The sequence below is a fragment of the Rana temporaria genome, chromosome 10, assembly GCF_905171775.1.
Source record: "Rana temporaria chromosome 10, aRanTem1.1, whole genome shotgun sequence".
Lineage (NCBI taxonomy): Eukaryota > Metazoa > Chordata > Amphibia > Anura > Ranidae > Rana > Rana temporaria.
The window spans coordinates 123490984-123517380 of record NC_053498.1 but is presented as its reverse complement, the minus strand read 5'-3'; the positions used below and the strand labels follow the sequence as shown (position 1 = coordinate 123517380).

At 42.7% G+C, this 26397-nt stretch overlaps 1 protein-coding gene across 2 annotated transcripts in view; it reads left to right on the top strand.

The window, feature by feature from the left end:
• Positions 1-26397, top strand: part of KIRREL3 (kirre like nephrin family adhesion molecule 3) — a 1042107-nt gene that overhangs the window by 916474 nt on the left and 99236 nt on the right. For both annotated transcript variants that reach the window (XM_040326200.1, XM_040326201.1), the window contains exons 8-10: positions 12300-12448; positions 14160-14287; positions 15383-15509. In XM_040326200.1, coding sequence (XP_040182134.1) covers positions 12300-12448; positions 14160-14287; positions 15383-15509 — 404 coding nt within the window. The remainder of the gene's footprint in view (positions 1-12299; positions 12449-14159; positions 14288-15382; positions 15510-26397) is intronic.

The window sequence follows — 26397 nt, the reverse complement described above, 5'->3', positions numbered from 1 at the left end:
CGACATATGTCATAGCGGGAAGGCACACTGTCATCCAGCTGTCAGAGCCGTGTTAATATATCTGACCGCAGGCATGTCATAACCTTCAACCAGAAACACCGTGCAAGGGAGCCACTGCCATCCCTAATGTGCCAAGGCATCTTAATCTAATTAGCACTTAGGAGGCCCTGTACAGCTAATTATTAGTGATAAGCAGGGCAGAGCATATGACAGCCCATCAGCAGTGCTGCACCTCCTGCAGGACGCAATCAGAAGGGACACAAGGGGCTCTATAAATGCTTCATAGTCAGGCTGAACACTAACACCCGATCAGTTGGGGGACAGGAGATCCTTTCCACTAGTCTTTATACAAGTCATATAGGACAGATCTAGCGCTTTCATGCCCACTATGACACAAGATGTATACAAAACATCATACTGGTCAGCTCAGATCAGGATGTCTGAAATACCCGGTGATGTTATGCCAATATAGTACTAATCAAGATAAATTGGTTATATTTTGTATATTAAACAATTATAAAGAGAGTGACGCTACCTAATACCAATTTTAATGTCAAAGTGTTCAATGCAGTAAATATTGATAAATAAAAAACAAAGAATGTGCCAAATCTTTTCAGCGTAAGTGCAACTTGTGTCATATAAGTGTAAAAAATGTGCATTAAAAAACATACATCCCAAGGTGCTTCCGAGCTGCAAAGTGCCAACCACTTCAACCCCCAATAATTGCTGCAGCTTTCCAAGGCGCCCCAAAAGAATGCTCACTTACCAGCGGTAACTGACCCCTTTTATAATCAGAGGGTCAATATACTCTTAATGCAGGGTTTGACAAATTTGCTTGGAATCCTGGAGCCAGCTAAAAAAGTTAGGAGCCAGAAAACGCACCCCGTCCCGACAAACTTGCGCGCAGAAGCGAACACATACGTGAGCAGCGCCCGCATATGTAAACGGTGTTCAAACCACACGTGAGGTATCGCCACGATTGGTAGAGCGAGAGCAATAATTCTAGCCCTAGACCTCCTCTGTAACTCAGAACATGCAACCTGTAGAATTTTTTAAACGTCGCCTATGGAGATTTTAAAGGGTAAAAGTTTGTCGCCATTCCACGAGCGGACGTAATTTTGAAGCGTGACATGTTGGGTATCAATTTACTCGGCGTAACATTATCTTTCATAATATTAAAAAAAATGGGGATAACTTTACTGTTGTCTTATTTTTTAATAAAAAAAAGTGTAATTTTTTCCCAAAAAAGTGCGCTTGTAAGACCGCTGCGCAAATACGGCGTGACAGAAAGTATTTCAACGATCGCCATTTTATTCTCTAGGTTGTTAGGATAAAAAATATATATATAATGTTTGGGGGTTCTAATTAGAGGGAAGAAGATGGCAGTGAAAATAGTGAAAAATAGTGAAAAATTTCATTAGAATTGCTGTTTAACTTGTAATGCTTAACTTGTAATACCAACGGCCACCACCAGATGGCGCCAGCTCACACATCTGGTGGTAATAACTTGTAATACCAACGGCTCACCACCAGATGGCGCCAGCTTACACATCTGGTGGTAATAACTTGTAATACCAACGGCTCACCACCAGATGGCGCCAGCTCACAAAAAAAACTTCCAAGCCAAGTCGCCAGGACCCTATTTCTAGTCGCCATGGCGACCTGGCGACCGGGATTTGTCGAGCCCTGGCTTAATGTATTCCAGGATCACTCCTCAACATACTTCTCCACTGTCCGCAGTACCCAGGAGTTGCTGGCGACATGGCAGAGCCCAAACTTGCATGACACGATGGTGGTGAAAGTCACAGGGAAGCTTTGAGTTTGCCTACTGATAAGGCCAGATTTATACTTTTGCCCCCCTTCCTAGGCCAACTGTCTTATGTCAGTCTCCGCTCAGCAGTATATGTATGTATGCATGTTTTTATGTTTATATTTAAAAAAATATTTAAAATGGCACATGGTTGATTTACAAAAACTGGAGAGTAGAAAATCTGGTACAGCCTTGCATAGAAACCAATCAGCTTCCAGTTTTTTGTCAAATCTTAAAGCGGAGTTCCACCCAAAAGTGGAACATCCGCTTTAAGGCCTCCTCACTGGCTCCTGTTTGTGAAACTGAGCTTTTGGGGAGGAGGAGCAGGTGCCTGAATTTGACAGGTACCTGCTCCCACCTCTGTTCCGGTTGCCTACGTGGGGAGAACGCGGCTGCGGTGAGGGGTCTGGTGCATCCCTGTTCTCCGTTTCAGGGATGAATCAGGGCTGAATTTTTGCCTGAATTTGGCCCTGAAACTGATGTACAAGCCTCTCCGAAACTACATAGAGAGCTGGTCACAATCTTCTGTCATGATGCAAATTGGACACCTGTACAGTTCTTGGCTGTGTTCACAAATATGTGACACAGATCAGCCCCCTGCTGCAGCCTCTTACCTTGTGACCTGCTAGTGTTGCAGTCTGATCACTGGATGAGAAGAGACATATACAATGACAACATCATCTCAGCTTAGCCAAAGTCACTGACTGGGGCACAAGGATGTTTTTTTAATGATAAAAGGTGCCTTCTTAAAACATAGTACATTATGACTTTAGGGATTTTTCCTGTAATATGACTGATGGGTCCACTTCAACAAATCACATATTACAATGTGTAATGCCCGATGCTTTTCTAGCATTTGAGACTCCCCAAGCACAGCCTGAAAATTGATACCTGTGACTGAGCCAACATCTCAGCAGCGGTCCTGCTGAAGCAACACAAATCTTAGATGTTATCATCTAAACTTATTACTGTAACTAATACTGCTAATTCCTTCCTCCTGCAGCTCCCAGATCTTGTTCTGGCTTGACCTGACCACTTTTTTGGACTAGTTTGATGGCATTGACTAATGACTCTCTGAGCCGTTGGCTTTGCAATGAGTCCATCTGGCAGCCAGACCTGGTATTTCTCCAATCATGAGCCACCAATATCATTTTTTATTGGCCTATGGATAAAGTAGAAGCATTTATAACCCTAGCCCTGTACAATTTCTTTTGCAACACCTTCAAAAGGTGCTTACGGTAAAACATCTCAACGTACAGATGTCTTCATTAAACATTATGAGAGTAGCTGCTAAGTGCTAATCGCCATCAAGAAGAGTGCTAATTACACTGCAGTATGCGCTGCCTTGGATGGCTGTCATAGGAAGTTTAACCTGTGCGGTGCTGGCACATCATTCACCTACTCAGGTTGCCAGGAGTGACTGGAGATATAAGTGGCTCTTAGTACAGAGAATTTCCTGTTTATGCACAGATTAGAAGATCATAATGAATAGGAAGTGAAGGCAGGAATAATGTGCCAAAAAACAAAACAAAGAACAAACGAAAAGCAGAAAAGTCTTGCCCAGGATTCATTTAAAGCAGATTTATACATGCCTGACATGTGCATGTATCACTGCTACTTCCAAGCACGTGGATTTTCAGACACTTGAACATTTACTGATTATCTAGACTTTTACAGGCTGTCAATCATCATGCACAGTGCAGGTGTGATTTTAAAGTAAAGCTGACAAACGTGTGCAATTCAGACCGTCTAAACACAAAGTGGATAGGTTATATGCAAAGTTTTCATTCCTTCTAGACCTCCTTATTAGTTCTTTAGGACCCTTCTACACCTACTTTATGTGTGTAGACAGAAGCACAATTTTAGACAAGGTGCATTATTAATACGCACAGGGCCGCTGATAAGGGGGGACCCGGGCACACAGGGGGGCCCGAACAGCAATCTGAATTGGTGCGGTCAAGCGGAGGGGCAATTACAGAAGGATACACTGTGGAGCTCTTTGCATCAGCTGTCTTTCAGCCACACAGGGCATTGTTCCTGTAATTGCTCCCCCACACAATCCCCCTCCCTATTCTGCCAGCTTCTGACCCCCCCCCCCCCCGTATTACCCCCTATCACTGTGATGCCCCCTCCCCCCATCCATGGTCCTGTGGGCTTCCCTATCCTGTAAAAAAAAAATGTAAACATTGTAATAAATCATGTTTAACAATTGTAAAATAATTTTTTTATTATAATCTAAAAAGTTATAAAAAACAATTCCCCCCTTCATTGGGTGCCCCCACGGAAAGCACTCCCAAGTCTGCCATTAACACAGACAACAGGACTGCCCCCTCCCCCTCGGTCACTGGATTTGATTGACAGCAGCGGGGGGGGGCTATCAATCTGTCCAATGAGGAGAGAGACGGTGGCCGGATCGCTGGATCAGATCGGGCTCAGGTAAGAAAGAGGGGGGATTCTGGGGGGCAGTTGAAGCAAAGACTTTTTTTTCACTTTAATGCACAGAATACATTAAGGTGAAAAACTTGAGACTTTACAATCACTTATTTGCTCAATTTAAATTGCTGAGGCTTGTGACAACTGTATTTTAAAGGAACACATATTAAGTCTGCTGCTGCCTCTCTGCAGTCACCTCTGGTATCTATGGACTCCAGTGATGGCTACATGACTTTTCTCAGGGCAAGTTTCCTGATGGTGACAACTGTTGTCTGTGTATGACTACAGGCTTGGTGTGACAGGGTGATGATTCGGGAGCACAGCTGAAAGACAGGGACAGAGCGTTGCCATCCTAAAACAGAAGTACCTGAAACCTTTTATTGTAGAATCACCAGGAATTATTTTAATGAATGGTACACATTTGAAAACATTGCAAACAATATTAAAAGTGACATTTCAATGTTAAGATTTTAAAACTCAAACTTTAAACTAAAATTAGTGTGCACGGTAAATTGCCTCCAGCATTGTTCTTGTTTTTTCCTGCTGGAAGCTGTCATTTTGCTGAAGTCCAGAGCCCCTGAGTAGCAGTTAAGCTTTAGGCTGTCAGCAGATTGACCTCTACATTTTAGGCACAGTGCCGAAAAATAGAGAGCAACTGAGCATGTGCAGAGCTGGGTAAGACAGTGTATTACTGGATTTTAAACAGTATACCTGTAGGCTCTTATTTTTAATGTTTTACATAGCTATACCTTTTAAATGGGCCAGCGTGAAGTGATCTAGCAGGACTTAATTTTCTGACTAAAGTTCCACTTTAACAATTGATTCAAATGTTGTGGTAATCTCTATATGGCCAGGTTTACGGAGTCAGAAAATTACATATATGTTCTGTATACATGAAAACCGATGTAGAAACTGATTGAAATAAATGCAACCAAATTCTCTATTTTCACACAAAATATGGGGTTACTATGAAAAACTTAATTTTTTTTCCTGCATTAGTTTCGTGCCCTTCTTTTGAAAAGTCTAATTTGGACCAAAAGATAGAGATGATAGAATACTGGACACTGCACTAGATACATGTCATTTTAAAGCACGACCCACTGGACACATTCACACAGCAGAGATTCAGTGTGGAACACTTCATAAATAAATAATAATGATAAAAATAATGCTGTTAGTGGTAATAATAACCTCAGTGTGTCCATACACTTAAATTCTGCCACCATGAGGATTTTTAGAAAGCTACGCTGCCTATATCAGATCATACCAATCCGTCTACGCCAGCTCAGCTCATTTCTTAGGGCTGCAAAGGCAGCATTCAGAGTCTTTTAGGGTAACAAATATTCTGTTTTAGTTTTTTTTTATAATGTTTTATTGAGTTGCTTAGTAAACAACATAAAAATAGAGTATGGATAAAAGTACTCATTCATGTACAGCAAAATTGCACATTGCCATTTCATTCATTTTTTTTTACTTATCCTTTGTAATATCATATAGAGGACAAAAATACCCTTTTGTTATGCATTTTTGGTGACAGGTTCTCTTTAGGCTGCTTTCACACTGAGGCGCTATAGCGCTAAAAATAGCACCTGCAAAGCACCTTGAAAGAGTATCTTTGCAGAACTGTAGGAGCGCTGTATACACCACTCCTAAAGCGCCCCTGCCCATTGAAATCAATGGGCAGCGGCGGCACTTTGCGGGCATTCTTACCCTTTTACGGCCACTAGCGGGGGTTAAAAGTGCTCCGCTAGCTGCCAAAAAGCACTGCAAAAAAGTCAGTAAAACGCTGCTAAAAATTGCGGCGCTTTGCCACACACAACTTCAACGCGAAAGCAGCCTAAATGAGTCATCAAGGGTCAAAAAAACAACTGATATCCCATCTGCCCACCAATGAAAGTAATGCAATGCAGACAGTGGCGTGGGGCCCAGAAGTCAATGTTCTACTTGGTGGCACCCCCCATGCTGGTCCCAGTTATGCAGATGGACATGCAGAGCCTTGGTGGGAGGAGGGGAATCACTTCCATCTGACAGCCGGCTTGTCAGATTTTTACACCGTTGCCACGGACATGCTACATACAAGGTTGGCAGTAAAAGGGGTTCAAATACTTTATTTTCTGTGCTTTAAATGCATTTTTGTTTTAAGTTGATGACTAGGTATAGTGGCAGTGTAGAGAACAGGTTTAAATTGTCTTCTCATTAAGTTACTATAATTGTGGGACCTTTTTTCTATGTGTCCTGCAACCCTGATACTTTAAGGCCTGTTTTATTATTATTATTATGGATTTAACACAGTTCAAAAAAGTATATGCCTGTTTGAAATAAGAAAGTAAAATCAGCAGCTACAAATACTATAGCTACTGTCTTTTAATAAAAATCCACTTACTTACTCATCCAAAACTGAGCACAAACATTCCTTCATAGTAATACCTTTTGCCTAGTGGCCAATTGGCTAATGAGCGTTTTAACGTGCATGCATTAAAGAGACTCAATGTTCTGCGCTAATATGAAATAACGTGAGCACCTAATGAAGGCTCTGTCGCCAAATGTACAGATGTAATGGCCTCGATCAGTAACTGGTTTCTACTCTAAACACTTCTCTGTCATTATTGGCATGCAACTGCTGAATGTCGGAGAATGGTAAAGGGGTCCCTTGTGGGATCCAGTTTCCCCACCCAGAGCAGGCAGTAATGAGTCTTTGCACAATGTAAGCTGGAGATAGGAAGCTTTGTTCACAGGAACAGTGGGACCCAAAATAAATTGTTTCTGCCTTATCTCACAGCTCTTCAAATGTCATCAATGCTAGAAATTAGAGTGCAGGGTTCTGTAGTGATCACTTTCATATAAAGAGAACTCTGGTCTAATTAAAAACTTTGAGTTTGAATAAACAGCCACCCGTTCATGTACTTCTACTAGTCAGGGAGTCAGATAAGTGCCATATATATTAATACAGTATATTACAGTGTGAGTAAAGTGGTGGTGGTACTTAGACTGTTAAGTTTGTTTCTCTACTTTTCTTCCAGAACTGGGTTTTTATATGTAAATCGTCCCCCTTTTGTAATAAATTTCTTTTTTATATAAATTCTATTTTGAAATCTGACTATATTCTTACCAGAACATAGTGCCTATAAAGTCCATGACTTTCCCAATTGGTCATTTCCTTTCTCTTGAACTTATTTAGGACGTGGCACACTGAATACCCATATGTATCCACATGAACACTACATGTGATGATACACTTAAATTCCCCTTTTTCTCCAAACTGGTGGTGGTAAATTAAATATATGTGTAGAGGCCTCACATGCGACTCCTGACATCATCAGCAGGGACACACATAAAACTCAAAGAAAGAGAAAGTGGCGCTGTTCTATGAGACTCCAATCTAATGATAAAATAAAAATGCATAATATTCAGTTAAAGTAGTTCTAAGGGTAGAAGTTTTTTTTAACTTAATGAATTATTATATTAAATTATATTATAGTCTTTATTCCCCCCCCCCCCCAATGTACTTACCTAAGTCTCACCTCAATCCAGCAATGTGCATAAGAGCAGTGGCTCTCCCAGGTCTCTCTCTCCTCATTGGTTAACGCAGCAGCGGAAGTTGCTGTCAGTTACAGACAGTGAGCCAATGAGAAGAGAGTGGGGGGCAGGGCCGAGCCATGCTCTGTGTGTGAATGGACAAAGTCCATTCTCTGGAGTGAGCCTGCTTGAGTGCCCCTATAGAAGAGGCTTGCTATTGGGAGCACTCGACAGGGGAGAGGAGCCAGGACCGCCAATGGGGGACCCAAAAAGAAGAGGATAGGGGCTGTTCTGTGCAAAACCATCGCACAGAGCAGGTACTGTAAGTATAACATGTTATTTAAATAAAAATAATGCAACCATTAGAATCACTGTAATGTAATGTTAGATTTCTGCAGAGATGGATCATGAAATAGTCAGAGACTGTAGAAAACGATTTCAGCCACCACATCTAAGGACTGGTAAGCTGAAATATGTTACATTTTGTTCTTGGGTTTAGTTATTGCAATTTTTTTTCTTCTTTACAGGTAAGCAATGGACAAAGGTTTTTGCACGTATTGAACAAATACAACAAAACACATTTTCATGGTATATTTTAAGTAAAGTCGGCCATAACTGATTCATACCATATTTTTTTTCATTTAACCACCAATCCCCTCCGATCCACACATTTGATATGCATGGGGGAATCCTCCTGCTGTGCTATTGTATTCTGCAAGCGGGGAGCTTTCCCACCAGCAAAATATAGTAATTTGTTTTTCTGGCTATAGCCAGCAGCACTGATTGTTTGTGAAAAACCCAAAGGCTGGCTGTACACAAGTTGAGCGATCACTAGCCCATACACAAATCAAAATTTGTCCGGTCCCTGCTGAACCCACTAAATTTCAATCTGTGTAAGGCTGGCTTAATTGTCAGGGCTTATATACAATTTACTGTAACAGTCAAGCATGCCACCCCTTCTCTTCAGCATGCACAGTGCAATGTAAAAAAGATTGTGAACAGGCAGGTAAGAAACTCTTAGGCCGCTTTCACACGATCAGACTGTTCAGGTCCGCCTATCAGTTTTGACGGCGGACCTGAACGGGCGCTCCATACAGTCCTATAGAGTGTCGGATGTCAGCGGAGACATGTCCGCTGACATTCGACCCGCCAAAATCAGACGTATGGCGATACGTCCCCATCCATCCATATCGGATCGGGTAAGATCTAATGAAAACGGACATGCTGTCTGTTTTTATCAGATCGCTCCATAGGAGACAGCGGCGCTGCACAAGTCCCTCCCCGCTCAGTGAGCAGAGAGGGGCTTGTCATCCACCGGCTTAGCGGAGATCAGCGGACAGATCTCCCTCTGTAGCGACAGAGTCCGCCTAGTGTGAAAGGAGCCCTATTGTAGAAGAGATATAGGGGTTGATTTACTATCAGCTCGGTAAAAGAGCAGAAGCTCTGCTGACTTCCATCATCCAATCATGTGCAGCCAAAAATGCGGTTTTTATAAATTTTCCTTGCACATGATTGGGTATTCTTTGGAAAGTGAAGTTTGACCTCATTTACCAAGCTCTAGAGCAACTGCTCTAGCAAAGTGCAACTGTACTTTGCAAAATGGCATTGTCTATTTTCCTTTAGAAAATCAACCCCATAGTATGTCTCTTCTGCAGTACAAAACCTGCCTATTTCACACTTAGACTTTTTTTTTATGTAATACACTATGAATGTTTATTTATATTTTTGAGTATTAAAACAAGTAAACAAACATAAGGTGAAACATGTGATTTGATGTTTTGATGATGAAAATGTTATGTACTTTCTGGCCACTTAAACTTCAGATGAAGCCAATTAGCGCTTCTCAAACTCGGATTCATTGATCACACATCTCTCTTAGTCATAGAAACATTTATGAAGTCCGCTCAGTTGTGCAGAAAAAAAGTACAGCAGTGATAAGTCAATCTCTTGGGATAAACACACAAAACTTGGACTGACTGCTACTGCTCATAGAGTAGATTTATCATATCTAAAATGAAAAAGAGATGGTGTTGGGTCTTTGCTGTCATGATTCTAACCTTGAATCTGACTTCTAAAATCAACACAGGGACCTTTTAGATGTGGCATGTCTTCTATATTGGGCTGTATATACAGTGGTCGGTAGTCTGCTCACCTGAATGTCACTCGTTACCTTTTCATTTTTTTCCTGCAGCATGCTACAGTTGGGTTCTGGTTGTTGGCATGTGTGCCCAGGCACCAGCACTGTCACATGGGCCCTACACACACTTTGCACACACACCCATGCATCTTACTGTGCTTGGGGTGCCATTAACAATGAATGGCACGACAAGCAGAACTAGCCTTTTATGTGCATTTAGTGAATGCAGGCAACATTTTGTAAGCATTCAGGCATTACTGTATTGAACGCACTTTCACTCAATAACAATTCACTGTAATGGGGAGCATGGCTGCGGGTCGGGTGGACTCTATGTCCGCCAGCGACCCGCCATCACCTAGTACAGAGGCAGAACGGGGATCTGCCTTTGTAAACAAGGCGCATCTCCGTTCTGACAGGGACATGTCAGAGATCTACTGTTCCCAGTCATCAGGAACAGTGTTCTCGATCATGTCCCAGTAAGCCCATCCCCCCTACAGTGGGAACACACTTAACCCCTTGATCGCCCCCTAGTGATCGCCCTTCCCTGCCAGTGTAATTTTTACATTGATCAGAGCATTTTTATAGCACTGATCAATGTAATAATGTCACTGGTCCCCAAAAAGTGTAATTTGGGGTCAGATCTCCGCCATTACTAGTAAAAACAATAAAAAAAAGTCCCTAAATCTATCCCATCGTTTGTAGACGCGATAACTTTTGTGCAAACCAATCAACATACACCTATTGCGATATCTTTTTACCCAAAATATGTAGAAGAATATTTATCCACCTAAACTGATGAATAAATGTGTTTTATTTATTTTTGGATATGTATTATAGCAAAAAGTATTAGAAAAAAAAATATTCAAAATTGTCGCTCTTTGTTTATAGCTCAAAATAAAAACCGCAGAGGTGATCAAATACCACTAAAAGAAAGCTCTATTTGTGGGAAAAAAAGGACGTAAATTTTGTTTGGGTACAATGTCACACAACCGTGCAATTGTCAGTTAAAACAATGCAGTGCCGTATCGCAAAAAAAATGGCCTGGTCATTAAGGGGGGAAATCCTTACGGGGCTTAAAGCGGGGGTTCACCCTAAAAAAATTCTAACATTACATTAAGCTCCATTCCGACATTGACTGTACGCTGATCTTTTTATTATTTTTTGCCATACATACCGTTATATCTTTATTTCCCCCCCCAGCTTCCGGGTAGTGAATCCCGCGGGAGTGGGCGTTCCTATGCACAGGCTAATTGATTGACGTATAACATAAGCTTCCCCCCGGCGCATACGGCCGCGTCACGAGTTGCCGAAAGTAACCGGACTGCGAGACGGCTCTATACGGCGCCTGCGCACCGACGTTCGGCTTCTTTCGGCAACTTGTGACGCGTCCGTATGCGCCAGGGGGAAGCTTATGTCATACGTCAATCAATTAGCCTGTGCATGGGAACGCCCACCCCCGCGGGATTCACTACCCGGAAGCCGGGGGGGGGGGGAATAAAGATATATCGGTATGTACGGCAAAAAAAAAAAAAAGAAGATCAGCGTACAGTCAATGTCGGAATGGAGCTTAATGTAATGTTAGAATTTTTTTTTAGGGTGAACCCCCCGCTTTAAGTGGTTAACGTAAGCCACCAATGTTAAGGCCATCGATGAAAAGAACTTTTATAATGCAGTGCAAATGTGAACACCTACTGCAGTTGTACATTGGTATGCTGTTCTAAATGGTAGCGCAATACACAGCACAAAGTGCTATAAGCTGCAGTAACCCTGCAATGAAATGTGTTGTACCGCACATAAATACAATGCAAAGGTGTGAAATCGGCCTAAAACAAACACACACATTAGTGAGATTATGTGCAGGCCAAACGTATTTACATAAAAAAAAAAAAAAGCTTCCTTTTGCAGTATAAGAACATTATATAAAGGACCGGCTCGCTTTAATCAGCGTATTTAGATTTGTGCAATGAGCAATGAAATGGTGTTTGAAAAAGGCTGAAAAGGAAGATAATGAAAATGCAAACATTATTTAAAAAGAAGATAAAGCTGATTAAACATTGTTAATGAATTTTAATTACCTATTAAACTTTCATGTTTAGCCCTGCTTCTTGTGATGGTTTTAAAAAGATTCTGAAACATGCACTGTGACACGTGCAGGCCCAGCGGACATTCCTGAATAAGGTCTATATAGTTATAGTTGCTGATGGATGATACTCTGCCTGAAATATAGGTCAGCATCCAAGAGTGAATATACAGATCAATAGGGGGGTGGTGAAAGGGGAAGAAATATCAGCTACCAGGGACAGCTCAAGTATTACAGGGGTCTTCTGTCTATATCCTGTGATCAGGGAATTGGCCTTTAATGGTATTAAGCAGTAAAGCAATGTCTCTCTTTGTGGATTTTAGGTGGGCAAAAGGTGGACAACTCCTGAAGGAGGTGACAGAAGAGACCTTCGAGACAGTGGTGGATTACTCGTTCTTCACGGAGCCAGTATCGTGTGAGGTCACCAATGCCCTGGGCAGCACCAATGTCAGCAGAACAGTAGACGTATATTGTAAGAGTCTGACCTCTGATCTTTGTCCCTGTTCCCATATTCTTATTGTAATTCCCAGGATAAGCTTCTGTGCCATAAAGCAAACATGCCTTACACAATGTACAACCACAAAAAGGCCTAATCATAAAAGGTTAAAACAGATGTTCTACTCTCTTCTTCTCTTTGCACTTCAACATTGCCACTTTTTCTGCTGATCTTTTCTAGAAGATGCAGATTTTGCAAGGAGATTGGACAAAGTATGGCAAGATGAGAATTATTTTCTTTTGCCAAATTTTATTGACTAGGCCCCCTAGAGCAGGAGTAAAATAAATCGGATACCCAAAGCAAACACTTTGCTTATTGCCTATGTTGAGCAATGAGATTTTCACTGAAATACTCCAGAGGGGATAAAAGTATTGGCCTTTGTTCATGTTTGATGACCACTACTGGAGAAGGTTTGTATACTTGTTCCCTATGTGGTTCAAGCAAAGAAAGGTTGAGGGCAGCCAGAGGGTTTGCAAGTAACATATGACAAAATGACCGGTTGATTATTTGGCATCAAGCCAGGGAAAAACCAAGTACACAACTAGCCAAGTGTCTACACCAAAATGGAGAACTGGAACACATTGAATGCAAAGGTTAGGACAAATGGAGTTCCCCTTGAGCCAGGTCAGATAAGATCAGAAACACAACCAAAGTTGCTCCTTAGCCAAAGTGCCCCGTAGAGCAGCCAATCAGACAATGTAGTCTGGTGCTCCACTGAAAGATGAATGCCTGTTCACTGAGTGTGCTGATATTTGCATGAGCATCTGTTGACAGGCATGTCCATGCACACAATTCATGTGGCATTATTAGACCCCTTTCACACTGGGGCATTTTTCAGGTCCTTTGGCTTTAAAAAAAGCTCCCTCAATGGGAGCGCTCCTAAAGCGCTGCAAAAAAGCTGCTTGCAGGACTCTTTTTGATGCCCTGCCAGCGCATCGCCTCCGTGTGAAAGCACTCGGGCTTTCACATTGAGATTGATTTAGAGACTTGTAAAGTGAGTGAGATTGCAGATGCAGCTTCTTTCAGGCGCTTTTTTTAACGCTAAGACCCTTTTCACACTGTGGTGTTTTTCAGGCACTTCAGTGTGAAAGCACTTGGGCTTTCACATTGGGATTGCAGATGCAGCTTCTTTCAGGCTTTTTTTTTTACCGCTAAATCGCCTGAAAAACGCCCCAGTGTGAAAGGGGACTTAGTGAGCTTGTACAAAAGCTATAACATGAACAATCTGGGGGACAGGAAAGCATAAGGGGCCCACCAATACCAGACTAGGATGAAGAGTAACTGTCAGCAACCTTATCCAACAAATGTCAAACCCACTGTTGACCAGATGATGAAGGACCATCAGATGACAAACGAAATAAACAGGAAAAAGGTAGGTTCCTTACAGCAGCATGAGAGAAGGGGGCAAGGGAGTCAGATCATCTCAGCAACAAGAACCGACCATTTCCATCTTTACTGCTTTGACAAATAGGACACATTGTCCATTCCCTCAAATTAACAACAAAACAATGTAAATTTCACCGGTTTATAAATAGGCTCCTGTCAATTTCATACCAGTGCTGGAGATTCATCTTTGTAGTTTCTGTGCCACATTGGATATTTTGTTATGTATTACAAATAGATACATTCTACCAACCACACAGTTCCAAAATATCTTAAAATGTTTCACTGTTGCTGATTACTCCAGTTGGACCTAAGATGACATCAGAACCAGAATCTGTCACTGTGGACCTTGGATCTGAAGCCACCTTTCACTGTGCTTGGATGGGTAATCCGTCGCTGACCATTGTCTGGATGAAGCGTGGCTCTGGAGTGGTATGTACAAACTGTATAGCATTGATGTTTATCTGCATAAATGACCACAGATGTTGCTTAAGTGAATGGGAAAAAAAACATTCAGCCCTATTTAATGAACTGTTTTATAATGTAAAAAACATTCTATAGAAGCCTAGGAGAGCTACCAATGCATGGGTCAACTGGCCTTTTATACCAGAAGCTCAGACTAATACCACGTACACCCGATCGGGCATTCCAGACATCAAAACCATGGATTTTTTTCCGACACATGTTCGCTCAAATTTGTCTTGCATACACACAGTCACACAAATGTTGTCGGAAATTGCGAATGTCAAGAACACGGTGACGTACAACACTACGACAAGCCGAGAAAAATGAAGTTCAATGATTACGAGCATGCGTCAAATTGATTGTGAGCATGTGTAGGATTTTTGTGCGTTGAATTGTGTACACACGGTCGGACTTTCCAACAAGAAGTTTTGTTGTCAGAAAATTTGAGAACCAGCTCTCAAACATTTGTTGTCGGAATGTCCGATCGTGTGTACGCAGCATAATTGTGTGTCTCTGTTCTGCTTCAGCTATATTTTTTGATAGATTGGACAGAGCTTAGATCTTTTGTTGGGTTTTATTTAATAATTTGCCTTCTGGAAAAATTATCTTCAGTTACTGTTCTGCTGATAACTCATAACCAGTAATAACAACTTGATGGTGATTCTAACCTTTCCTCCATCTATCGCAAAATAAAAGTGAGCTTTTAAAGTCACTGGGAATGGTGCTCTTCTATTCCCACTCCTACTACTGACATACTATGAAGGTTGCAGTTTTTCAGGTTCAGGTTGCAGTATTTCTAAATACAAAAAATGTGTTGGACTGTGTGAGGAATTTAAACAGCTTTTATCTACACAAATATAATGTTTTTCCCAAAGTTGGAGTCAGGTTATGTCATGCTAATAATTTAGATGTGAACTGTACTCCGCAGAGTCACTTAATAGAGCAGCACAGAGTACAGCAATTACAATGCAAAGAGTACATTTCTCAAGTCACCAAATGTAATTTACTGCAGATGTGAACTCTAGAAAAATAAATCTGAAAGGTAACTATTTTGTATCACAGGTGTTAAGTAATGAAAACTCCTTGACTCTGAAAAACGTGCGCCAGGAGGATGCTGGGAAGTATGTGTGCCGTGCTGTGGTTCCTCGGGTAGGCGCTGGTGAGAGGGAGATCACCCTGACAGTGAATGGTAAGAAAAATTTTCACAATTTAGCTGCCATGGAACAGGTGGTGGGAGTGACTTTTTGTTTTTGGTAATTGATAAAAAGATCATAAGCATGTGCACGGGGTGTGCCAGATGTGGGCAAAATATATATATATTTATATATATAATTTTTTTTGTGTTTGAACTTTGATTCGGGGTGCACACCCTAATGCAATAGGCTGTGCACACCTATGGAAGAGATGAAGTGATTCCGTTATTTTGATAGCCCAGCTTGTAAAGGAAAGGGTTAAAACCTTACCTGTCCCACCACCTATGTCACAGATCTTGGCTCTGTTACAGAGTTATGGTGGCTGTAATAAAATAACATCTGCATCCATGTATCAGATACCTTATTCACCAATGTGTGCGAGATTCCACCCACCCCTTACATCATTACTTTGTTTAGTAGTGACAAAGGGGTAGGTAGATGGAACCATATATTCCGCCAGGCATCCCAGAAGTGTTGAATTCTGAAGATTCTTCAGTTAAAGTGGTTGTAAACCCACATATACCCAGTGAAGTGACTGGCCTCAGGTGATACAGAGATAAAACAAATCCTTTAACATAAATTGTACCTGTACCTGTCTACAGCCATCTTTCCCCTACATCCACTCAAAGTGCAGAATTTACAGAGGATCTCTCAGCTCTGAAAAGCAGGGGGTGGAGAATAGAAGTTACTTCAGTGAAGAGGAATCTGATTGCTGATTGGAGGGAAGGAAACCGCCCCCCCTCCTCCTCCACACAGCATGCAGGGACAGAGCTGAGGCTGTCAATCAGTTGGAACTTCCTTCCCTGTCACCATTTTTCTCCTGGTGTCAGGAAAACTCTTTAGAAGTGACTCATGCTGATCGCAGAAGAATGAGGCAGCAGACAGAAATGACAATTAGTGTTGTGGATTGAGACAAGTACTCAACATGAATATGAAGAATAAAGAGAGCAGCACTCCAAAGTAGAGAAAGAAACTTCTTTATTGAGCAAATCCATATAAAAAGACGAAAAACAAACAGTTCCAGTAAATGCGTTTCACACGTCAGTGCTTATTGATTACTGAGTGCTCCTCAGCCTACTGAATCAGCACCGACGTGTAAAACATGTTCACTGGCTGTCCTGGAACTGTTTGTTTTTTTTGTCTTTTTATATGAATTTGCTCAATAAAGAAGTGTTTTTCTACTTTGGAGTGCCGCTATCTTCATCCATTAACGCTGTGCACCGAGATCACTTAGATCCAGTGATTGTGCGGGTTGCTTCAGAACGGTGTGTACCCTGTGTGCCTTTTCCAAGTACATACTATAGAGGGAGATGCTTTGTTCATCTTTCATGTCTGAGGTTTAAGACTACTTTACTTCTTATCTGCAACAGATTAATGGTTGGTGGTGCCGACAGCACAACAGCTGAACCCACCCGCCCCATCGCTCGATCGATTGCCTGTTGCCCGCCAGGCCCCCCCCGTCCAGGTCGCAGCTTCGGTGGCTTCTCCGGCCATTCGGGTCTGAGGACTCCCGGACAATCAGGTCTGAGGACACACTTCTTGATTGGCCGGGAGGAGAAACAGGACGTCATTAGAGAGTCCATGCGTCTGGCACCCTGCATGTAGATAAGGGGCCGGGCACATGGATTGGGGGGGCGGCCGAAAGGATGGCCCGCCACTGCCTGTGACTGAAATATTTGGGTGATGCATTACCCATTCTTACACTGCATTGAGTAAAAGTTAAGGGTAAGCTTGTACATGCAGGAAAGTCATCTGAAGGTGCTAAACATGTGTCTGATCTTTTACAGCCTTTTATTTTTTGCTAAGCAGATCATTGTCTGTATATGCTGAATGTGCTGTAAATCTGTTCTATGCCCTGAAAAAATAAGACATTTTGTACTTTTGTTTCTTACAGTGAGGCAGATTTAGCTAGCTTTTTAATATTAGAGATGTGTTTATGATTCCATTAAATAGGCAGAAAACCATTTTTCTGTGCTCCGCAGTGCATGATAGTAATCAGCTTCCACCATTAAAGAAAGGCTTTATTTTGTGTAAAGATGGAGGTGCAGTCAGTCTGATTGGAAAGGAAATGTACTTCATAACTACATACAACACTAATGCCACTTCCTAAAAACAGACAGATAAGAAATATTCTACATATCCTGTGCCTGAGACCCCCTCCTATATTCCAGGCTCACGCTGTAAAAAGTCAGTCAGACTTTTTCCATTGGAAATTCCGATCATGTGTACGAGGCAGAAGTGTAGCAATATGGTTACATTTAATGAAGGTACAACATTTAGCAACTCACATGGTTGATGATTAAAAGAGGCACATCTAAGTATGCAGGGATCCGGGGTAAAGCAGTGAGGAGGACGGTCTATGTGGACAGCTTTCCCCCGGATCCCTGCATACTTAGATGTGACTGTTTTAATCATCAACCATGTGAGTTGCTAAATGTTGTCCTTTCATTAAATGTAACCATATTACTACACTTAGAGGCGCCTCTCTTCTCTTTTATACTCAGTTGTGACATGATGCTACTTGTATATCAAGACATCGCTTGTATATCAAAATTTTGCTTGTCTTGCAAAACGCCCTCAAACCAAGTTTTTACTGTATAATTACTGATGTATTAACAGATACATAACTGAATTAATTTGTGATGAGGAAGGCTCCGGGGCGAAACATGTTAGCACTTTAGATGTCACACTGCTTAGTGCTCAATAAAGATTTAGAAGAAGCAATCAAGTTGCCGGCACTTCTTGCTATTTTGGCGTTTATGGGACACAACAAGCCTGAGTTCTGTTATTCAGCTCATCATTCTACAATCATGCGGTAGAGTTTCTGTCTACTATACCCTGAATTAATTTGCGTCTATTGTATCTGCCTGGAGTTCGGCTTTATTCTACACTTAAAAATAATGTGAAAGCTCTGATTGGTCGTTATGGCCAGTGTGGAAACCGACTTCTTCTCTACTTACAGGTATGACAGGTTGCTGCTGTGATAGTAAAGGTTATTGATCAGTGCAGGGTCCTGCGTGATGTGTGGATGCAGAGTGTCGGCCTGTTCGCCATCTGGACAGATCTGCGGTCGCTCTCAGGCAATTACAGTTGGCGTGGTGTTAGATTTGTGCTCATGAAGCCTCCAGTGTTTGTCACATATTTTTCCAGTTTTCTAATCTCGCTGGAGGGTGAAACTATGGCGCTAAAATCGCAGTTCCTCGCTGTCTGTCACGTTCTGCTAAAAACACTTTCTCTCGTCAATCCCCTTCCTGACAGAATCATATTCCTGGTCTAGGACAGATCAATAGCTAGAGCTGAACATGAAGGATAGAAGTGGTTTTCTACCGGATAACACACATCACATCCACACTTTTCCCTTCTTACCCTCCAAGAGGAAGATAAAAGAATACGTACACCCAGCCCCTAGCAGCTTTACAAATTATGGAAGACATTTATAAACCTTGTTCTGGATGAAGAATTCTGGTATTATAAAACACTACTTAATATTTATATTCGAAAAGTAAAATAGAATTTGTGCAAAGCTGCGCAATAAAGAAGACTTTAAAGAAAGATGCAAAGCACAAAAATGTCATGTGCAGCAATCGCAGTGTGCAGCCTGCATGAGATTTCTGCATGTTTCCTACATATCTGAGCTCTGATCATCTGCTTCATCGAGCTGACTGACACAAAAGCTTAAAGCATTTCTGAAGTCTGTTCCTAAAAAGTAGGCTGCTAGATTGTTCCAGGCAAAACACTAATATATAGATATATATATATATATATATATATATATATATACACACATGCACACACACACACACATAGTATATACAGTGCCTTGAAAAAGTATTCACACCCCTGACATTTTCCACAAATGCATTTTATTGTAATTTTATGTGATAGACCAACACAAAGTGGCACATAATTGTGAAGTGGAAAGAATTTTTTTACTGGTTTTCAACATTTTCACAAATAAATATCTGAAAAGTGTGGCGTGCATTTGTATTCAGCCCCCTTTACTCTGATACCCCTAACTAAAATCTAGTGTACAGGTGTCAAACACAAGGCCCGCAGGCCAAATCCGGCCCGTCAGGCCATTTCATGTGGCCCTCGCACCTCTCCTGCAGCTGCAGGAGAGCTCCAGCTCTCCCCTGGTCCTCCTCCAGACCCTTACTTTCTGCTTTCAAGCAATGCATCCAGCTTCTTCCCAGCAGCAACATAAGGAAAGGGGGTGCACTGTGATGTAAGGGAGAGTAGGGGACTCAACTTCTGATGGTGGGGTGGCTCTTGACATCTAATATATGGGGAGGGGATGCGCTGGACATCTAATCTTTTAGATACAACCGGCCCTTTTGAGGACAATCATAATGCCAATGTGGCCCAAGATGAAATTGAGTTTGACACCCCTGATCTAGTGGAACCAATTGCCTTCAGAAGTCACCTAATTAGTAAATAGAGTCCACCTGTGTGTCATTTAATCTCTGTTCTGTGAAGCCCTCAGAGATTTGTTAGAGAACCTTAGTGAACAAACAGCATCATGAAAGACCAAGGAACACAACAGACAGGTCAGGGATAAAGTAGTGGAGAAGTTTAAAGCAGGGTTAGGCTATAAAAAAATATCCCAAGCTTCGAACATCTCACAGAGCTCTGTTCAATCCATCATCATCCAAAAATGGAAAAAGAGTATGGCACAACTGCAAACCTACCAAGACATGGCCGTCTACCTAAACGGACAGGCTGGGCAAGGAGAGCATTAATCAGAGAAGCAGCCAAGAGGCCCATGGTAACTCTGGAGGAGCTGCAGAGATCCACAACTCAGGTGGGAGAATCTGTCCACAGGACAACTATTAGTCGTGCTCTCCACAAATCTGTCCTTTATGGAAGAGTGGCAAGAAGAAAGACATTGTTAAAAGAAAGCCATAAGAAGTCCCATCTGCACTTTGGGGAGATTTGCCTTCACTTCCTGTCCCATAGCCAAAACAGGAAGTGAGAAGAAATCCCTGCAAATTAAAGGAATCTCTTGGTGACCTCCAGGTCCATTGGAAGATTTCCCCTCTGTTACTGTTCTGATTCCACCCCAAAATTTTCTTTTACTTTCACTTTCAATGATTATGATAAACAGAACAAATAGAGAGTGGATCTCCCTAATGGGGGCACAGAGAGCAATACAAACCTGACAAGGGTTCTAATCCCTCTCCACTCTATCCAAAACTAAAAAAACGTTTTGCCTTTAGTTATACTTTAAGGTTTACAAACACTTTAAGTGGAGCGGAAAAGGAGAAGGTACTATTGCATTATGGGAACTGTGCTTTTTTATCTCTTGTTCAGACCTGTTAAATTATAAGATACTGAGGACCATCGGGGGCCACACTGAGGAGATAAACTTTCAAGTGATCAATAATGTAATATAGGATGCAGTCTGTTCATATCATTAAGGCCCGGTTCACACTGCTGCGCTGTGAATTTGTTCAGTTTTTTGTCCTTTGTGAGGTGCGATTTTACTGCACATTTCAGGATTTGGACATAGCTGCGATTAATGTTCTAGCCAATGAAATCATAATGTAAAAAAAAAAAAGGTGTTACCTTCCTGTGTGTTTTTTTTTGGAGAGTAGTGTGGTGAAATTTGTATATATGTGAACCATCAATGCGATTTCAGACTAAATTCGCAACGCAGTAAACTCGCACAAGGCCATTTTTTTATCGCATTGCATTCCCAGAGGAATCGCAACGCATATATGTAAACAATGACTTTATGGATAACATGCAAATTTAGAATGGATTTGACGAATCACATTCGGTATGAACCGGGCCTCAAACAGAAGCTTACGTTTTTCTGGTTTTCTGAGCACTCCCTGTACTAGTTTTATTACCTGTTGATCCTGCCATTATAGCTGTCATTTTTTTCACATCCTTTAACAGGATGACAATGCTGTTCCTTTACGAAACTAAATCCTGCAGGGGGAATTTTTATTTTTTTTATCATTTTAGTTCAAAATTACTTTATATTATAACTTCAGCGCGGTGTGAGTTTTAGGTGATGAACTCATATTACAGTTTTAACCTATACAACTTTCTTCCTTATTCTGATACATTTTCTTCAGTCTCTGACAGATTGCCTCACTTGACCTGGTTTGGCTGTAGGAATAAAACCTCATTATCATTCAGGTTCTGTCTGTGGTTTTTATAAAATACTTCCCACCAATAGTTAGTGAACCGTATGACCACGCATATGACCCCTCTTTTTCTTGACAAGTATAGCATGGCTTGTGTCATAACTGGCACAGAGCACATGCTAGTGCATTGTGGGATTGAAGCTGTGAGTCTCTTAAAATGTACATTGGAAGCTGCAGCAAGTCAGATAGAGCCCAACTCATTCCCTGGCTGGAGGACATCCAGCATCATTTAGCTGTTTTCCCCCCAGCCTGACTGTTCTGGCCAACACCCTGTCTGCATTGCACAGAGAAGCACAGCAACCCACACTAAAACGCCTGTTGGAAAGCGCTACAGCTATATTGCCCCGTGTCTAAATCCAAAATCCCACAAAAGCTTTAACACGTTAAAGTGGTTGTAAAGGCAGAATGTTTTTATTTATTTTATCTTAATGCATTCTATGCATTAAGAATAAAAGCCTTCTGTGTGCAGCTCCCCCTATGCTTACCCGAGGTCCATCTAGATCAGGGGTGCCCAACCAGTGGCTCGGGGGTCACATGTGGCCCACGGAGCCCTCTATGGCCGTGACCGCATTCTCTGGAATGGCTGGTTGGCAAGCCCATATTACAGGTTGCACTGTGCTGGCACCCATGGTGTAGGTAGACTGCAGACCATCATTGTAAAAGCAGCCTTGGGCCCCTTTCACACGATCGGTCTGACCCAAATCAGACCCTCCATTTACCTCTATGGAGCGGCAGTTGTAAACAGACTTTTGTCCGTTTACACCTGCCTACCTCCAATCCGATCTGCAAAAAAAAAAACAGAAGTAGATCCGTCCCCTTCCATCTGATTGGATCAGAAGGCCCATAGAGTAGATTGGGCTGTGTCTGTACCTGTCATCTGCCCACTCAGTTCATTGTGGCCCGTGACTGGTTACTAAGTCGCCTAAGTGGCCCTCGGCCCTCAAAAGGTTGGGCACCCCTGATCTAGATCCAGCAATGTTGCACAATAGACCTGGCTGTCCGGGACTCCCCTCATTGGCTGAGACAGCAGTACAATGCCATTGGCTCCCAATGTTGTCAATCAAAGTCAGTGAGCCAATGAGGAGAGAAAGGGGGTGGGTCCGGGGCTCTGTGTCTGAATTGACACAGGGAGCTGTGGCTCGACTGCCCCAATAGTAAGCTAAAAATGTTTGGAAATTTTCTTCAAATTAGACCACACACCTTCATTAATAATATCATCTGAATGCCACATCATATTCTATCTGTCACAGATAGTGTTATGTCACAATGTAAACACTATTGTATATTTTTTTCTATGATATCTTTCTTTTAACATGGTGAGGTGAATGTGGTGGAGCTACGCTACCTGACCTAAAGGCAGTACAGTCTCTGTCACCACAAAGATTAAAGTCATCTTCTGAATTTCAGCCCTGGACACCTATTCCTCCTAATTTCCCAGTGCACACTGATTCTCCTGTCCCTAAGGCCCCTTTCACATTGGGACGTTTTTCATGCGGTACAGCGCTAAAAATAGCGCTGCTATACAGCATGAAAAATCATGCCCTGTACTCTTCAATGTGAAAGCCCGAAGGCTTTCACACTGAAGCGGCGCGCTAGCAGGACGCTCCAAAAGTCCTGCTAGCCGCTTCTTTACCGCGGTATAGGAGCGGTGTGTTCACCGCTCCTATACCGCGCCTTCCCATTGAAATCAATGGGAAAGCGCGGTAATACCGCTGTAATACCGCCGCAACGCGGGCGGTATTAACCCTTTTTCGGCCGCTAGCGGGGGTTAAAACCTCACCGCTAGCGCCCGAATATCGCGGTAAAAACGATGGTATAGCCGCGCTACAAATAGCGCGGCTATACCGTCACCGCGGCTGACGCTTCAGTGTGAAGCCAGCCTAAATAACACACACACAGATAATGCAATAAGAGGCATGCAGGAACTGTGGGGAGATATGCCAGTGGCATCACATTGAGCCAGGATGAGGAATGCACCATTTGGCTTTATCTCTCTGCGCGCTTGCAAAGTGATATTGTTTTCCTTCAACGCACGCTCCCTTATCGACAGCAGGAGTTTAATTACAATTAAATAGCTAGCAGAAAACAAAAACAGCAGTAAGAAAACAACTGAGACAGGCAGAGGGACTTGTAGAAAATTTAGAAGGAAATCACGCGTCGTGTAACGAGGGCTCTGTCATCTGAGGGAACATCTCGGAAACATGTTTTAGTATGCCAGTATACCCAAGTGTTTGGGGTTTTCACAAAGCTTCATAAAGATGCACCCCACAGATACCACACATGACAAGGAGTCCCAGAGCGACCCTTGATCTTTGCGATGTAGGAACGCTGAATCTTATGATGGGCGATTTGTGGTCTTAGAGGCTACTCAACAGCAACAATGCACTTTTGCACAGGAGCCCTGTGCTGAAATCGGACCTGAAATGGTGAACAGGGACGCACCGGACCCCTGCTGTGAGCCGCATGCGAAGATAGTGCAAACCCAGCCTAAATTTTGTACTCTGTCTTTGTTCTAGGGCTCTTTCACACGGAGCGGATCCGTATTGATCCGCTCTGTTAGCCCGTTTGGCTCAGCGGGGATTCCTCCGTTAATCCCCGCTAAGCTGTCGGCGGACAGGGCGGTCCCCGCACACAGTGCAGAGACCGCCCTGTCTCTCCTCCGCTCTCCCCTATGGGGAATCGGATGAATACGGACCGCGTGTCCGTATTCATCCGATCCGTTCCACCGGACGGAAGAAAAAAAGTATTTTCTTCCGTCTGCAAAAGCGGATCTTTGCGGACGCGGATGGTTGCGGACGCATCATCCGCTAACGTCTGCAATCCCATAGGGATACATTACAAGTCCGTAAACGGACTTGTAATAAACGGACCGTTTGTCCGTACGTCTGAAAGGGCCCTAAAGGGGTTGTAACGGAATTTTTTTTTTTCCTAAATAGCTTCCTTTACCTTAGTGCAGTCTTCCTTCACTTACCTCATCCTTCCATTTTGATTTTAAACGTCCTTATTTTTTCGGAGAAATCCTCACTTTCTGTTCTTCTGTCTGTAACTCCACACAGTAATGGGTGGCTTTCTCCCTGGTGTGGAGTATCGTGCTCGCCCCCTCCCTTGGACTACAGGAGAGTCAGGACGCTCTCTACGCTGCAGATAGAGAAAGGAGCTGTGTGTTAGTGGGTGTCCTAACTCTCCTGTAGTCCAAGGGAGGGGGCGAGCATGACACTCCACACCAGGGACAGCCTTGCATTACTGTGTGGAGTTACAGACAGAAGAACAGGAAGTGAGGATTTCTCAGAAGAAATAAGGACATTTAAAAGCAAAATGGAAGGATGAGGTAAGTGAAGGAGGACTGCACTAAGGTAAAGGAAGCTATTTAGGAAAAACAATTGTACCTTTACAACCCCTTTAACTTCTGATGTATGGAAAACAAATGTAAATACATATTTTTAAAAACAACAAACAAAAACGACAGCTTTAGGTACTTGCACTAGCTCTATGTAGAAAAGAAAATGAATTTTAATGAATACATAACTGGATTACATGGTGTTTTTTCTGTCTGCCTGAAGTTCAGCTTTAATTACGTGAAATGATTTGATGGTGTCTGGAAAGATGTGTATGTTAGCACCAACATTTTAGGCGTGAAGTCACACTCTAATCACACTTTCCAACATTGTTGAGGAGCAAACTTTCCCGGTTTACATGTCTACCAGTAGCCTTCTAGATACATAGCAAATCAAAAAATATACTAAGAAGTCACAAAGCATTAAGACATAACAGGCTTATTATGAAGAACAGCTGTGTATACTGTAACATATTTGGGCCAAGTGGTGCCTCTTGTAAGCAAATCATAGTAGCATCATGTGAGCAAAATCATAGAGCTTGTTGAATCGTTTCAGTGTGCTGTTCTGCATGTACATTTACATTTCTTTGCCATGCATTTTTTGTGCATTCCAATGGGAAGAAATGCAGCATGCTGTACTTTCTTAAACGCGGGTGAAATATATGCAGTGGATAGATTCATGCCTAACATGTTACCACCCCATTTCAGGGCACCGGGCACATGAATTACAGTAGCCAGGGTTTTTTTTTTCCCAAGCACCTGATTAAAGCCAGAGGCTCTAATAGGCTTCAAAATATAGTGGGCTGGGGTCACAGAGCATACGACCGGAGCCCAGCCAGATGTGTGGCAACAGCAAATGAATATTCACTGTTGCAACACTGATCCTCCTCCCGGCCAATCTGGAGGCAGGTATGAAACCCGTTTCCCAATTGGCCAAAATGTCAGGTGATCCTATTCGACGCCTAGCACCGGGAGGAGACGCACCGCGAAAGCTGCTCCAGGAGAGCACACCGGAACAGCTTTTTCCGAGGCCTCCACACTGAAGGACAGGGCTGGAAGATGGCCGCATCAGCTCCGACCGCTGCTCTCACCGCCCGCATCCAGGGTAAGGACAGTGGGTGGTGGTATGCGGGGGGGGGTTGCTCTGGGTGTTAGTGCTGTGCCGCGGGGGTAGGGGCAGCTCGGGGGGTGTTGTTTGCCGCCCCCCCCCCCCAAAAAAAAACACCCCCAGCCACCCCTGCCACAATGTTGGGGTCTTTTGGCTATAGCACGGTCAGAAAGTGGTTAAATCGACTTTAGGTTTCACAGTGACTTATAAGAAGGACTCCAAAAGATATTTAGTACCAACATTAATCAAGTCTAAAAGAGGTGATGTTTGTGGATAGGAGAAGAACT